Here is a 17,197-nt window from a genome sequence, read left to right as displayed (position 1 = left end):
AAAGCAAGTCTTAGATGTGAAGATTCTGAACTAGGTCTTGTGAATATGAATTCTAGTCTCAATTCAGCCATTAAATCCCTTGGAGATGTGTCAGCTTGTCAAGGCCCTTATTAAACTCCATTGCCTAAAACTTATCCTTCAGATGGGGACTTCTCAGACAAGATGGGGCACCCATACCTCTATTTGAATATTGACTCTCAGCATCATCTAAGCATATATATATATATATATATATATATATATATATATATATATATATATATATTAGTGATTCATACAGAATTGTGTTCCAATGTTGTTCAGATAAACTACTTTCTGTGCCTTGTGTTTACAAAGTTGAATTTAAGTCTTCTAATCCCAAGAACCATGACCTTTCTGCTACATTACATTACTCAGCACACAAACAACTTTAGTTTTCTGGTCCCTAGTTAACTCATCCATAACATGAAGGGGCTGCAAAAATAAATGAGACCAGATTAGATGATTTTTAAGTTGCCCCCCACCATATCTAAAATGTTGTGAACTGATGTTAGTGGGCTCAATAGACACAAGTATGCATTCATTGTGTTGGCCAAGGGTGATCTTGAGCAGAAAAATGTTTTTCAGTCTGGCAGCAAGACATGGTCAATTTTGTTTTTAAGTGGAAGTGAATTAAAATTCCTCTGCTAAAGTCTCCTTGTCTTCCTCCTCTCTTTTTTGCCATGGAAGTAACTGGGGAATTCCCAAAAGCTATGCCAACAGAATGTCTATCTTGGCAAGTCCTATTAAGCTGGAAAGACTTTGAACTTGGGCCTGGTGAGAGATTTGGGACCAGCTGGCCAAATATTTTCTGGGTGGCACCAGGAGAACAAATTTATCGGTCAGCTTTTTTTAAAAATCAGGTGACATTTAATTTTAAAAAATACAATTTGATTTTTATTTTAAAATCATTGATATTTTCTAATTTCCACAAGAGCAATCCCCTATAACAACAACAAAAACCACAGCTCAGGAAAAACTAATTAACGCATCAAAAAAATCCAACATTACATTCCATATCCAGTCTCCAAACTCTGAGAAGGGAGAGGGGAGGGTACTTTCTCTTCCCTTTTCTTTGGAGTCAAATTTGGTCATTCTATCTTCCTCAAGCATTGTTTCACTTGAGTTGTTTTTTCCATTAATACTGCTTTGTGTGTAGTTTTTGGATCTGCTTTTCTCACTTTGCATCAGTTCATGCAAGTCTTCTCGATATTCATTATATATATTGCTTTTCACAATATTCCCCAATCAATGAGCCTCCGTTTTTGTTTCTAGTTCTCTACTACCATAAAAAAATGCTACTCTAAAATTCTAATGTATAGGACATTTCTTTGTCGATTAACTCTTTAGCCAATTTTTAAATCCTGACTACGAAGAGGGGACTATATCAATGCATGCCATTGGCATCATGGATCTATGAATTATGGAAAAAAGAATTAAAATTAGTTTTTCTTTAAAAATTTTACAGCACCCCATGAACTAACTAGAGATACTCTGGGTAGTCATAAAACCAGATCTAGGATTCACTGGCTAAGCAGTTAGTGAATTCAGTTATATTCTGATATACTTTCAGAAAATTTCTAAGGAAAATAGATTCTTGAAGATGATTACCCAGGATTTCAGTAAATAAAGCAGGTGGGCAAGCTTAGCTAACCACCCAATCCTAGACAGTAGTTTCAAGTTCTGGCATCAAGAGTCAGGGGCTTGATTCTCCAGAAATTGTTCAAAGGTCAGCAAAGTTGAGACTCCAGTACCAAGCTGAAGAGGAAGTTCTTCAAAAGCCATAAAACCAAGAATAAGGACAAAGCCCTGAGTTTGGAATAGGACTTGGGCAGTTTCCTTATCTGCCTCTCACTAAACTGATTAAATGTGACAAGAATACAGACGCAATAAAATCCCTATGACCAGGAAAGCTCTCCTCATACAACTCTGAGAGTTATTACCCTGCTCCCTTAAAGATGACCACTGTTTGAAAAAAAAAAGGCTAAAAAAATAAAACCCTATTCTCATAGAATATGTCAATTTTAGATGATTAAGACAATAATTGTCAAAATGACTCTCCTTCCAGTTTGTCTCCCAATGAGCTTCATCTCTCATTGTGATTTGCAGACTTCCTTCCAGGGGAACATCATTGGTTTGATACAAATGTTATGAACTTACTTTCCTGTGGTAATGTACAGAACAAATCAGAAGCCTGCTCCTTTTAGAGGCCAACAATTTAAATCCAGATAAGGAGGAATGAAGGGAACAAGCAATAAAACACTGAACAAACATGCCAACACACACAATTTGCCTTTTAATAAGTCTCATATGTAGGGTGGGGAGGGCAGAGACCTGATTCTTTTATCTGGTGAAAGGCATAATTAAGCCAAAGAATATTTATAGAGCACTCATATGCCTAGCAAATGAGAGGATATAAAAATGTGTTATATTGAATTCCTACTTTGAGCTACATGAAGGTGAAAAATAAACATTGTGATGCTACTTGTTTCTTTGTTTTCTAAATGTGCTTTTGCTCCTTGGGAAAGGGAAAGAGGTAAGAGAACACTGGGAGGAGAAGAGAGAGAGAGAGAGAGCAAGAGAGTGAGGGATGGGGGTGTGTGGCAGAGAATGCTAGAGAAAGTGTAGAAGAGCCTCAGAACAGGAAGGACCACTTTATGCTGACCAGAGGCCTACCTGGCATTATGGATGCTCACTATTAAGCCATCTTATGTTTGGGCCAAGACTAGAGCCCAAAGCAGTCTTAGAAATTGTCCAGTCCCACTGCAGGGAAAAAAGACCCCAATTAGTAACTTGCCTTGATTATATATGATAGAGTTGGGATAAGAAACTAGATATGATAACCAGACCATTATTCTTTTCACCTCATTCAGAGGGACAAAGCATTATGCTGGCTTTTGCAGTATTATTTTATCGTTCACTAACACTTGTTTATCAAAGCCTTCTCAAAACCAACTAGCTTGGAGCAAGTTTTGATAGGAAGGCTGGAGAGGAGGGGCCGAGTCTAGGACACTGCTCTAGGAGAGCAAGATAGGTGGGAAGCAGTAGGCACAGATATGAGTCAGATAAATTCTGTATATTTCTGAGAAGAGGCACTTGGATAACATGGTAGGATTCCCATGATCCCTTCTTCAAAAGCAAGATATAAGACAGTTAAGTAAGAACTTCACATCAACCAGTCTTATGGATGTACAAAGTAGGGAATAAAGCTCACATAAATGCTCCCAAGGAAAGGGTTATAGAGGGACCAACAAGAATCTAGACCAAACTTTTTCTGCTGATAGAAATGATATGGTTAATGAAGTTTATTGATTTGACACTGATTTCATAAGTGCAGGGAACTAAGTCAGTGAGAAAAACAATAGGGGCGGCTAGGTGGCGTAGTGGATAAAGCACCAGCCCTGTAGTCAGGAGTACCTAGGTTCAAATCCGGTCTCAGACACTTAATAATTACCTAGCTGTGTGGCCTTGGACAAGCCACTTAACCCCGTTTGCCTTACAAAAAAAAAAAAACCTAAAAGAAAAACAATGCAGGAAACTCATGTCTAACTTGGTCTTAGATTGCTGTTAGGAACATGTGTCTGAATCAGGGCTTGCTCTGAGGTCCTCTTGACTCCATCCTCTTTTGTAATGAAGGATTATTAAAATTCTTCTTTCCCAAACCAGTCTGATACCCACTATACTTCACAGTATAGTGCCTGAAACAACTTTCATGGGTTTCTCCAGCCCAAAGCAAAGAAGTACCATAAAGAAGAATCAACGAGACCAGATTTTAAAATATTTTATTACATAATCTTTTCATGGCACCATCAGGAGTAACAGAAAACGTTATTCCCAGTTTCTAAACCACATCCTGAAAAATATACATTTTTATTTATATATTTATAACACCCCACCCCATAATCCCACCACCTAACTGTAGATCTTTCGCTTAAAGCAGGAAACTATTCTCTTCAGTAAGAAAATATATATGGAAGCTAAATGAAAAATACAGTTAGAAGAATTACTGGAGCAGCTTGGTCCTGGGAGGGGGTAAAGGGGTTAAGTCTCTAGGCTCAGCAGGATGTGCAACTGGGATCCATTAAAGGTGGAGAGGTATAATGTATAAAAAGGCAGCGTAAATTCAGGTGGGCTCTGGCTTTCTTGGTCCATTAGGAGATGGCCTTCGCCTCAGGGAGAAAGGCTTCCCAATACTTCACCAACTGCAAAGAAGCCAGGGCAGGGGACAATGAACAAGCACCCCAGCAGAGCTATCTCCCCAGCAGGTCCCAAGCAGGGAGGAGGGATGGCCACTACCAAAAAGCTTCCCATCTACCTGCAGTCTTTTAGTGACTGATCCACAGAGAAATGAAGCCCAGTAAGAAGAAAGGGGCAGAGAAAAGAGGGCCCACCAGACATGAAACACCACGCCCTAGCAGTCGCCATGCTGGGAGGTTCCTACACCTATCAGAGTTCTTCTCAGTGTCTAAAGCAGTGGTCATTTGAGTGCATCCAATGGGACACCAGGTGATAAGTTATCAGACCTATTTGATATAAAATTTGGCTACAAACCTGTTCTCTCCCATTAGGAAACATCATGGACTGACACAACTTAGAAGATGCTAAGAAAGGTAGAGGAAAAAACTTGACAACTGGAGTCAAAACTATAAGTTCATGCCTAATAAAGGTCTAAGACTAACAACATACCAAAAAACTGTTTAGCTCTCCTATCTATGGACCGAGACAAAACCAGACCACTTGGTAGGTCTTCTTGAAGAGGGCATTTGAAAGAAATGCAGCAAAATGAGACAGGGCACAGATGCTCACTCACCTGCTGCTGTGAATACAGAAGGGTTTCAAGGTACTTGATCACATGGTTTCTGAAGTCCTTGGATTTCTCTTTCTATATGAAACAAGACACTGCACTGGGGACCTAGAATTTCCTCCCATCCACATGGGAGACAACCCCATCCTTAGAAAGCAGACCCAGAATGTGGATGGGTCCTATTGTGCAGTACAGGAGAGGGAGGAGGGGAGCAGCCCAATCTCCCAGCATCCAAAGTCAGAGCAGAGGGATGCTCAGGGGAGCCCTATGGAAAGGAGTTTGGCAGAGGGGCCCACTCAGCTCTTAAAGTCATGAGCCAGAGTTTCTTGCACTAGGTTCCTAATGAGATAAAAGAGAAATGTTTGAGAGAGAAACCAAAGGAGTCACATCATACCTCAAACCTTATCACTTCCTTGCGGACCACTGTCGAAATTCGTTCAAAGTCCCTTTCATACTGAGTCACACGAGACTCCCACTGGGCAGAAAGGGAAAAAAAAATGTCAGTGTGTGCTGATGCATTCACAGGAAGCAGTGATCTGAGTTCTTCCCTGTCCATCTCTCCTGCTGCTACCTCTGTCCCTCATGCATCACTACACATCAATAAGGAAGCAGGGAAGCATTCTGCTGAGGAGTCCTTATGAAGAGGCACTGTTGGGGCTTCCCCTTTTGTCATCAGCTATTCAGATTCACTGGCAAGACTTTGCTCTTGATGTTTTAGGGGAGTCTCAGAGACTAGAGGTCAAACTGTGAAAAGGAAAATATACCAAGGGGCAGGAATAAGCCTGGTTGGGCAAAGGGAAGAGATGTATTACTCCTCTAAGTAGGCACCATCATTATGGAGCCAGATACTGGCTGAAAGATCTAGTGCAGAGTTTGTACAGAAAATAACAAGATTATCTTGAATTGTCAAGCTTGTCATTTGCAACAGCCATACCTTGGATAGTTAAAGCTTTCTACTTATCTACTTTGAGAAAGTTTCAGGGAAAACAATGGAAGAGATTTGATATAACTAGACTGTCATTGTTGTTCAGATCTTTCAGATGTGTCTGTCTCTTTGTGACCCCATTTTGAATTATCTTGACAGAGATACTGGAATGGTTTGCTATTACCTTTTCCAGTTTATTTTATAGATGGGGAATCAGGCAAACAGGGATAAGTGACTGGCCCTGGGTCCTACTAGTAAATGTCTGAGGCCACATTTAAACTCAGGAATAGACTAGGAGGAGGCTAAACTCAAAGAAGCAGAGTTAGTTAGTAGAGCTGGCCTAACCTATTTTATATAGGAACTCAGAGAGCATTTGAGATAAGAAATACTAACTCAAAGAGCTACTATTTCATGCTTGCCCTCAGTTACACTCATGTTAAAGTAGTAAGATGAAACCTCTTTGGCACAAGAGCCTATGTTGCTGTGGGGCAAGAATGGAGAGCCCTTCCACCAGGAGGGACTTACTTCTGCAATCTCATCTTTGGCTTGCTGCAGTTTGTCAGGTTTATTGGCCCACAAAAGCCTTGCCTCAGTTTCCCGTTTCTTCTGCAACATAGTCTGGGCATCCTGCCAACGCTGCCAAGTCTTCATTCGATGGTCAAAGGCACCCTACCAAGAACGGTGAAAAACAAACATTTTGGTGGTTATCCATAATCCATATGCATCCATATGTACTGCAAATGAAACATGTCTAAAACCAGGTTCCCAACCTCAGACCAATCCTTCAACTTTTTATTCTCTTTAACATACCACATCCAGTGATTTGTTTGTCTTGTTGATTTGATTACCATACCTTTCTCTCTACACTTAGCTACCACCCTAGTTCAAGCTGATAAAACTTAGGAACATTTATGGATGGAAGAAAAGTTTATGACCAAAAAATAGTAGGGTGGTGTGCTGGTTAATGTTTAAAAACTGGATCCATGGGGCGGCTAGGTGGTGCAGTGGATAGAGAGCACTAGCCTTGGATCAGGAGTACCTGAGTTCAAATCCGGCCTCAGACACTTAATAATGATCTATCTGTGTGGCCTTGGGCAAGCCACTTAACCCCATTGCCTTGCAAAAAACTAAAAATCAATCAATCAATCAATCAACCAATAAATAAATAAAAACTGGATCCATGGGGAAAAAAGAATGTACAAAACACTTTCAAGTTTAATCTGCATTATTAACATTTTCTTCATCACATTTGTCTGGACAGCCAACAAAATAACATTTGAAGCTGTCACCTACTCAATGCCTACAAAACTGTGGAAAGAATAGCACCTCCAAAAACATCAAAATGGAATGTTGTGTAATTATAATGACCAAGTATGACCTTGAAGAAAAAAAATGTGAGACTATATATCTCTCTCTTTGCAGAGTTGGAGAAACCATGGTTGTGGAATACTGTATATACAGTTAAATTTAAAAAGTGATGTAAAAGGAAAAGGTATCAATAAAAATTTTAAGATGATGGGGCGGCTAGGTGGCGCAGTGGATAGAGTATGGGCCCTGGAGTCAGGAGTACCTGGGTTCAAATCCAGTCTCAGACACTTAATAATGACCTAGCTGTGTGTCCTTGGGCAAGCCACTTAACCCCACTGTCTTGCAAAAAAAAAAAAAATAAAAAAATTAAGATGTTAGGAGTGCTAAAGCTCAGAACTGAGTGGAGGCCAAAAGAGAAGCAAAGATCAACAAAAAGAACTTGGTGTTTATTTATGCATTATACTAAGAGAGAAAGAATGATCAAAGAGATACAAGAAAGAACACTCTCTCTCAGACACACATACACATTTTCTCTGCTAAGAATGACTTTTGCAAAAGAAGAATTCATATCCAGGGTAAGTAAGAAGATGGTAAGAGCACATCTAGTGACCCCTGATGAATTCAGCAGGCTCAGATGAAGGACATTCTTTGGTATGGAAAGAAATGAAAGACAATTGTGACATTATTAATTACTACTATTACTAATACTGCAAAGATTGTGGAAATAGGAGAGGTGCCATAGTAATAGAGGATAATTTTTTTTCTTTAATAAAAGAGACCAAATTCTATAAGAGACATATGCGTGTGTGTGTGTGTGTGTGTGTGTGTGTGTGTGTGTGTGTATCAGTAAGCTTGTTGATTTTTTGATTCCCAGGAAAATTTTAGAATGGACCATAAAAGAAATGATTAATGAATTCCTAAAAAAGTAAAATCAATGATCATAAAGAATCAGTGTGGCAAGAACGGTCATGCCAGAATAACCTCTCTCTCTTTTTTTTAAGGTTTCTGCAGGGCAAATGGGGTTAAGTGGCTTGCCCAAGGCCACACAGCTAAGTAATTATTAAGTGTCTGAGACTGGATTTGAACCCAGGTACTCCTGCCTGACTCCAGGGCCAGTGCTTTATCCACTTCCCCACCTAGCCACCCCAACCTACCTCTTTTTTAGAACAGAATTAGTAAATTGGAAGATAAGGGAAATGACAAAGACATAGTTTTCAGCAAAGCATTTGATAAAAAGTTCATACTGTTCCTGATAGAGAGATAAGGACTACACATTAATACAATTAGATGCATTTAGAACTGAGTAAGTGGTTAGATTCAAAAAGCAGTCTTTATGATTCAATGTTAACTGAACTATTTACTGTTTTCTATCAATGACTTCCAGATGTGCAGATGACACAAAACTGGGAGGGATGGCTAAGATACTGAATGACTAACTTGAGACAGTTGAACTATCTTAGTAGAACTGTATTCCTTCCAGGAATAAGGAGGGGATTGTCTCTTGTGGGTCCCTCCATTTAAGAAGGGTACAGTACTGATCTAGAGAGTATCCTGAGAAGGATAAGCCACACAATGAAGGATCTTAAATCCATGTCATGAGGGAAGATCAGTGGAAGACACTGAGGCTGTTGAATCAAGGGGAGGAAGGGGTTAAGGCTGGTCTCCAAATAGCTAAAGGATTCTAGTGTGAAGTAATTGGACTTTTGTTGTTTTGTGAAACCAGATGCATAGGAAGGAGGTTGCAAACAGTTCTGTTTAGGCTTGAGGTCAGGAAAACTTCTTAGTGATCAGAACTGGCCAACAGAATGTGGGGTCCCCCTCTAGGGATTCTCCATGCAAAGACTGGCTCATGGGGACAGAACAGATACCTGCTCTATATCCCAGAGAGATCATACATAACAGAGGAAAAGATTCACATGAACAAAAATATTTATAGCAGCTCTTTTGGGATATCCATCCTTTGGAGAATGGTTGAACAAACTGTGGCATATGAATGTAATGGGAGTTCTATTTTCTGTAAGATATCATGAGCACAACTTCAGAAAAGTCTGGAGAGACAAACACAAACTAATACTGTGTGAAGACAGCAAAATCAGGAGAACATTGTACATATATAAGCACTACTGTGTGATGATCACTTGTGATAGACTTAACTCCTCTCAGCAGTACTGTGATCAAAGACAATTCTAAAAGACTTGTGATGGAAAATGCCACCCACATCCAGAGTTAGAATCGTGGAGCCTGAATGCAAATCATAGCATATTATTTCCACTTTTTAAAATTTGCTTTTCGTTTGTCATGATTTTTTTTCTTTCATAGCATGACTAATATGGAAATATGTGTAACATGTTTGTGTATGTATGAACTATATCAGATTACTTTTTATCTTAAGGTGGGAGGAGGGAAGAGTGGATTGGAAAAAACTTCACCAAAAATTAAAAAAAAAACCAAAAACCAAAAAACACCCCAATTGACAAATGGTCAAAGGATATGCAAAGCCAATTTACAGATGAGGAGATCAAAGCAATCCATAGTCATATGAAAAATTGCTCTAAATCATTACTTATTAGAGAAATGCAAATTGAAGCTTCTCTGAGGTACCACCTCAAACCTCTCAGACTGGCCAATATGACCAGAAAGGACAATGATCATTGTTGGAAGGGTTGGAAAATCTGGGACACTATTACACTGTTGGTGAAGCTATGAACTCATCCAACCTTTCTGGAAGAGCAATTTGGAACTATGCCCAAAGGGCAACAAAAATGTGCATACCCTTTGATCCAGCAATACCACTACTGGGTCTATACCCTGAAGAGATGATGAAAAAGGGTAAAAACATCACTTGTACAAAAATATTCATAGCAGCCCTGTTTGTGGTGGCAAAGAACTGGAAATCAAGTAAATGTTCTTCAATTGGGGAATGGCTTAGCAAACTGTGGTATATGTATGTCATGGAACACTATTGTTCTATTAGAAACCAGGAGGGATGGCAATTCAGAGAAGCCTGGAGGGATTGCATGAACATTAGTTCATGAGTGAGATAAGCAGAACCAGAAAAACACTGTACACCCTAACAGCAACACGGGGGTGATGATCAACCTTGATGGACTCGCTCATTCCATCAGTGCAACAATCAGGGACAATTTGGGGCTCTCTGTAATGGAGAATGCCATCTGTATCCAGAGAAAGAACTGTGGAGTTTGATCAAAGACCAAGAACTATTAATTTTAATTTAGAAAAAAAAACTGATATTGTCTGATCTTGCTATCTCTTATACTTTATGTTTCTTCCTTAAGGATATGATTTCTCCCTTATCACAGTCAATTTGGATCAATGTATATCATGGAAACAATGTAAAGACTGGCAAATTGCCTTCTGTGGGGGTGGGGTGGGGGGAGGGAAGTAAAATTGGGGAAAAAAATTGTAAAACTCAAAATAAATAATCTTAAAAAAAACCAACCCAATAAAAAACCCTAGATATCTACTAAGATGCCTTCCAACTCAAAACCTATGATATGACCTGAAGATAATCCCAGGCAAGATTGATATCACAAAGGGGAGAGAGTCCAGAGAAAGGAGAAAGGTTAAGGTCATAATCTTGGGAACTATGGAGACTTACTGTTCAAGAAGAGGCAGTAAAGGTGACTGAGAATTCATCGGATTCTATAGCAGGGATAACAGCCTCAGACTAATATAGGCCACATCTTGACTAAAAAAACTATGAATTAACATTATCTGGGTTGTGTGTATATTTTTTATTTATTTGGTTAAACATTTCTCAATTACATCTTAATCTGGTTTGGGCTACACTTAGGCATTTCTGGCAATGAGTTGAACACATCTGTTCTACAAAATATCTGCCTAGTATTTTTTCCTGATTTGTTCCCATGATTTTTCCATGATTCAATAGTCCTAGGGCTCCTAAAGAATATGTGAGTCATCATCACAACAAGAAAATCCCTTTCTTTATAGACTTCAAATAGTTTCAGAAAATGTTTGAGAGATACTTTCCTGGCCTCTTTAATATGGGCCTTTGCATGCACCTGGTTTGTAAGACAAGGGTGAAAGGAGAATAGGGACTTCTATAGTTCACCTTCTCAGGTAAATGTATGTAAAACTCTTGGCAAACCTTAAAGTGCTGTATACATGGGAGCTATTATTATTGCCCTAAACTGACTTGGTTCTTGAGATGTTTAATGATAGGGGCAGCTAGGTGGCACTGTGGATAGAGCACCAGCCCTGGAGTCAGGAGTACCTGAGTTCAAATCCGGCCTTAGACATTTAATAATTACCTAGCTGTGTGGCCCCGTTTGCCTTGCAAAAACCTAAAAAAAAAAAAAGATGTTCAATGATAAGAATGTTTATCACAATACTCAGTGACAGTTTACTAGTCCCCATAGACCATAAGTTCACAATTACTATAACATGTAAGAAATGGATGCTGGAAATTAAAGCTTCCCTTAAGTACCACCTCACACTTCTCAGATTGGCCAATATAACCAGAAAGGGCAATGATCAATGTTGGAAGGGATGTGGGAAATCTGAGACACTGATGCATTATTGGTGGAACTGTGAACTCATACAACCTTTCTGGAGAGCAGTCTGGAACTATGCCCAAAAGGCAATAAAAATGTGCATACCCTTTGATCCAGCAATACCATTACTGGGTCCTTACCCTGAAGAGATTATGAAAAAAGGGTAAAAAAATCACTTGTGCAAAAATATTCATAGCAGCCCTGTTTGTGGTGGCAAAGAATTGGCAATTGAATGAATTTCCATCAGTTGGGGAATGGTTGAAAGAATTGTGGTATATGTATGTTATGGAACACTATTGTTCTATTAGTAACCAGGAGGGATGGGATTTCAGAGAAGCATGAACTGATGCTGAGCAAGATGAGCAGAACCAGAAGAATACTGTACATGCTAACAGCAATATGGGGGTGATGATCAACTTCAATGGACTTGCTCATTCCATTAGTGCAACAATCAGGGACAATTTTAGGGTATCTGTGACAGAAAATGCCATCTGTATTCAGAGAAAGAACTGTGGTGTTAAAACAAAGACCAAAGACTACTACCTTCAATTTTTTTTTAAAAAAAGTTTTCTCTAGCGGTGTGGCCTTGGGCAAGCCACTTAACCCCATTTGCCTTGCAAAAACCTAAAAAAAAAAATTTCTTATGTACAACATAATTTATCTATCTCTAATATTTTATTTTTTCCTCAAGGATATAATTTTTCTCTGAACACATTCTATTTTAATCAATGTATATAGCATGGAAACAATGTAAAGATTATCAGACTGCCTTCTGTGGGGTTGTAAGGGGAGGGGAAGGGAGAGTGGGGGAAAAATTTTAAAATTTAAAACCTTACCAAAAAATGATAGGTAGAAACTACTATCGTATATAATTGGAAAACAAAGAAAATATTTGTTTAAAAAAATGGATGCTGGGGTGCACCTGCTTCTTCTTTCCAACTAGTTGTTAAGAAGGGTTGAAGGGCTCCTAGCTTAAAGGAGCCAGCCAGCTAGCTGGGAGTGAAGCCCAATGTGGCTTCTGAGTTGGTGGCATTAGCTGTATATCCCATAAAGGTATTGCCACTCCTGGAAAACTTTCATGGCTCCAACTTCATCACCATTTCATGGTAGTTAATGTTGGGAAAATGAGAGCTATTTCTTCTTCCACTATTCTGAGTCTAAAATAATAACAATTAAAACACTATGGATTAGGCTCAGAGGGTGATTGGAAAAAAAACCCTTTGCTGAAATGGTTTATTATTTTTCAGTCTATCTGTCCAGATTTATTACGCATTGTTCCCTTTGACACATTCTATGGTCCCCCCAAAGTAACTTTCTTGCTTTTTCCTCACATGTGATCTTTTGTCTTGTGTGAATGTGCCTTTTCTCAAGTTGGATCCTAAGTCTAGCTTATAGTCCTAGTCTCACCTTTATATCTGGAAGCATAGTCCAGATTCTAGCTTAACATGAAGTTTATCTTTATTCTCCTCCCCCCCCCAAACTTCTTTTACCTCCTCCAGTATCTTGTGTTTATATTGTAGAGTTGTGTGAGCATAATGTTTCTTTAATGCAAGAACCATTTTTATATTTTCAAATCTCTATCTCCTAGGACACCGCTTAGCATATATGACTGTTTAATAAATACTTGTTACTTGATTATAATGAGGTGAAATATAAGGTCATCCATAATACTCATGTTTTCCTCTCTTACTTAGTAATATCAACTAAGCTGTAGGTGGATTGAAGAAACTAGTAAACTGTCCCTAAGTGTTGTGTTAAACATTCTCATCATTAAACATCTTAAAAACCAAGTCAGATTAGAGTAATAATATTAGCTCCCTGTATGCATTCAAATGTATACAGTACTTTTAAGGTTTGCCAAGAATTTTATATACATTTACCTGGGAAGGTGAACTATAGAAGGCCTTACACAATCTTATCTGATTCACTCAAAATCCAGCTGAAGTAGGTATTGTAGTTATCCCTAGTCTATAGATAAATGAGGTTAAGTGAATGTTCCATGGAGAATAAGCCTCAGGGGCAGGTCTGACTTCTAGTCTACCACTGTAACCACCTGTTTGCTACTTTCTTGGGTAAACCATCAGCAGAGAGGCTAAGCCCAAGGAACACTTACCCTGACTATGGCCAGGAGGCGAATGTAGTCGCTCAGGAGCTCGGCTAAGAGGAAGAAGTCATTGCTGGCTTGCTCTTGGTGCAGCTGTTCGATCTTCTCCTCCACCTCTGCCAGCTGGGACAGAGCCCGGGACAGGGCAGTGTTGTCCTCAGAGCTCCCTAGCATGGCCAGACTCTTTGCAAACTGTGCTGTGTTGAGTGCTAACTCTGAGAAAAGGAACAAAAAGGGAACAATTTTAAAAAGTAAGAGTTAAAAAACCCTTCCTTAAACTCTTCAGTGTTCTAAAAGATCCAGGATTTCAACATTTCCTTGGATAATCCAGATTCTGAGATGGAAGAGCTGAAGAGAACATCTAAATTCAATTATCAATGAATAAACTGAGGACCAGGAAGAAGGTATGATTTGCCCAGGGTTCCATAGGTAATAAGTCACAATTTGAACCCATGGCCTCCAACTCCAGAGCAAGCATTTTTTCCACTTTACTATGCAACTGTACTAGACTGTAAAGATGTTCATATATTATCATGGCTAAAAATGAGACCAGAAAAGACCTCATTCTCACCCATTCTGGTCAACATAGATCTTGTCAGATAAAAGGCTGAAAATATAATATATAACATGTTCCTGGATATGTAAGTCCTTCCAGACTTACATAGTATTTAAGGGCTACACCACCCAACTGATAACCAAAACCTACACATATACTGAAATATAAGGGAAAGTTACTTTTTGAGACACAGCTACAGAGTGTCAGCCTAGGGTCTAAACAGATGAAATGAGAAAACCAGTAAGAAGCAGACCAAAGGGGTGGCTAGGTGGCGTAGTGGATAAAGCACCAGCCCTGGAGTCAGGAGTACCTGAGTTCAAATCCGGTCTCAGACACTTAATGGTTACCTAGCTGTGTGGTCTTGGGCAAGCCACTTAACCCCGTTTGCCTTGCAAAAAAAAAAAAAGAAGCAGACCAAACATAGCTACTTAATGAAGACCCTGGGTCAGGAGTCAAGTTAATAAGCAAAACAGGGCTCCTGCTCACTCTAAAGCTGATTTTCAATCTTATCTTTTGGGCAGGAACACAAGACACAGATAATATAAAATACCATATAAATGTAAAGGACCACTATCATCAAGTTTAAAAAATATATTCCTCACTTCTTCCTATCTCACTGTTCATCAATACTATCAGAGAGCAGAGAGGAAAGGAAGAAATCAAATTGGGCCCATTTATCTAATTCTTAGCAGGTCTCACCAATGAAAAGGCAATACTATCAGTAGCTAAAATAAAACTAGGATATTCATGGCTTCTCTCCTCCTCCCCTTCACCCCCCCCCATTTACCCTGTTTCATTTAAATGGCAGATCAAGAAGTAATGTTATTCGAGATAGAAACCAGCAAATAGTTTATAATGAAAATGTTATGTCCTAACAACCTGCTATATTTGGGCCCCCTTTCCTTAAATACTTCTCAGTTAGAAAATAGACAAACTGCTATGACTAAAAAGTCATCCTTCTGCCAGGAAATGCAAAATGTATCTTTAAGATCTAGGTTTACAGGAGGCTAGGTGGCGCAGTGGATAGAGCACTGGCCTTGGAGTCAGGAGTACCTGAGTTCAAATCCAGCCTCAGACACTTAATAATTACCTAGCCGTGTGGCCTTGGGCAAGCCACTTAACCCCATTGCCTTACAAAAACTAAAAGATCTAGGTTTACCTGAATAGATGGATGACCACTTTATCTCTTATCTAGGGATCTTAAGAACAGTGCCCTTGTCTCTGGCTCACAAGTGCCATGCATCAGTATCCTCCAATTCCAAGTACATTCCAGAAATCATTACCTTTCCTATGGTTGACTAGAGTTTCTACAACAGTATGCAGTTTCCGTAAACGTTGCTCCTCACACTCCACCTCCTGGAGTTTCTCCTCAAACCACTGAAAGAAAGACAAGCCAGAAACTATAATGGGTTGATTTTTTTGTTTTGTTTTGTTTGGGGAGGGCTTGTTTGTTCATTGGGATTTTTTTTGAGAAGGGAAAAATTTGGTTTTTCAGCTTCCCAGAAGTTTACAAGATAAATAATCAAACACTCTCAGAGTTTGTAGGCTTGGCTTTTCTAAGACTAAGGGCTACTGAAGAATCAACATTCAAGAGTCTTCAAGAGAGGCAGTGGGACAGAGTAGAAAGAATGCTGACCTTTACAGCAGGATAGAACTAGGTTTGAAATCCTGTCTCTGACACTTACAAGCTGTGGAACCACCAGCAAATCACTTTGCCTCCATTTGCCTTAACTTCTTCATTTGGAAAATAGAGATAAAATCTGAAGTTCCTCTCTGAAAGTAATTTTGAGCATCCATTGGAAAGACATATGTAAAGTCCTATATAGAACTTATAAAACATTATGTAAACAGATCATTATTAAGACTAAAAACCCCAACGAAGAGACTCAAAGGACACAAGGCTACTCACAATGTCAGACTCATTCATCTTGATGGTCATTTTGCTCACTGCATCAGTAGCTTTGTTAAACATCTTGAGGAGACCAGCTCCACTTAATGTCTGTGTACCCACTGCTCGTGGCAACTGTAAGACCAAATAGACTGAGGTGATAAATCATACAAACATCAGCCATTAATTCTTTCAAATTCAGTATAATTGAGTGTAAAATAGATGGCAGTCACTCTGATTCTCAAATGAAGACACCTGCCAAAAATCTAGTTCTCTCTTTTAAGTTATATCCACAAAGACTTTTCTTTTACAAGTGTTAATAACTTGTAACATACTTAATTCTCCAATGAACCTGTGATGTAAGGGTAAAACTAATCATATCTGATGGATACATTAACTTGGGAATTTAAAAAATCCCAATTAAACAGAATTAGAGAGGTTTCATTTCACAGAAAAGGTGAAGTGTTTTCAAAGTAAAAGCACTTAAGAGAAAATAATGTGACAAATGCTGGGCAAATATGAGGTTAGTGTTCCTACTCTAATCCCCCCAAACAGATTTTTCTTTCTAGAGACCACCACAAGAAGATTCTACTGTACATGAAACATTACGCTGAAACAAAAATCACTCCATATGGGGTTTGTTTTGTTTTTTAAAAGTGAGACAGAGGAACCTATTGTCAATACAGAGTCAGTATTAATAATTCAGGACCTCATGAAATAAACAGAACAAATTCTTTAGTTCTTATTATGTGCAAAAGGAAAGTCAATAATGTATATTAAGTGATGAAATGACCTTATGTTGAAAACTTCCAAACTACTTAAACCTGAACTCCTCTATATGGTTTTGATTGAAGTCAAAAGTTCTCTTGGACTAACATCATAAAAAACAAGACTTAACATGTCTTAGAGGAACTTTTTAAAAGGTATGCTATGTTCTCAATAAGGGCAAAGGAACAGAAAAGAAAAGTTACAAATACAAGTGCCCCAATATCCTCATTCTGCTTTCATTCAATGGAAAAATATGATAAGATTAGTCTTTAATGATATAGCTCAGTCTAG

General features: G+C 38.8%; 1 protein-coding gene across 1 annotated transcript in view; it reads right to left on the bottom strand.

Annotated features, from left to right (window-relative positions):
* Window positions 1–336: 336 nt before the first annotated feature.
* The window catches only part of SNX1 (sorting nexin 1), a 46,093-nt gene continuing 29,232 nt past the window's right edge, over window positions 337–17,197 (bottom strand). Inside the window, exons 9-15 of the mRNA XM_074234368.1 lie at window positions 16,160–16,273; window positions 15,534–15,627; window positions 13,704–13,909; window positions 6,273–6,416; window positions 5,217–5,297; window positions 4,829–4,900; window positions 337–4,220 (exon numbers count right to left, since the gene is read on the bottom strand). Of these exons, the coding sequence (XP_074090469.1) occupies window positions 4,170–4,220; window positions 4,829–4,900; window positions 5,217–5,297; window positions 6,273–6,416; window positions 13,704–13,909; window positions 15,534–15,627; window positions 16,160–16,273 (762 nt within the window). The 3' untranslated portion in view covers window positions 337–4,169. The remainder of the gene's footprint in view (window positions 4,221–4,828; window positions 4,901–5,216; window positions 5,298–6,272; window positions 6,417–13,703; window positions 13,910–15,533; window positions 15,628–16,159; window positions 16,274–17,197) is intronic.

The sequence above is a fragment of the Macrotis lagotis genome, chromosome 4 (assembly GCF_037893015.1).
Source record: "Macrotis lagotis isolate mMagLag1 chromosome 4, bilby.v1.9.chrom.fasta, whole genome shotgun sequence".
NCBI lineage: Eukaryota > Metazoa > Chordata > Mammalia > Peramelemorphia > Peramelidae > Macrotis > Macrotis lagotis.
Note: the sequence above shows the minus strand (reverse complement) of the source record. Positions and strands in the feature narration are given on the sequence as shown.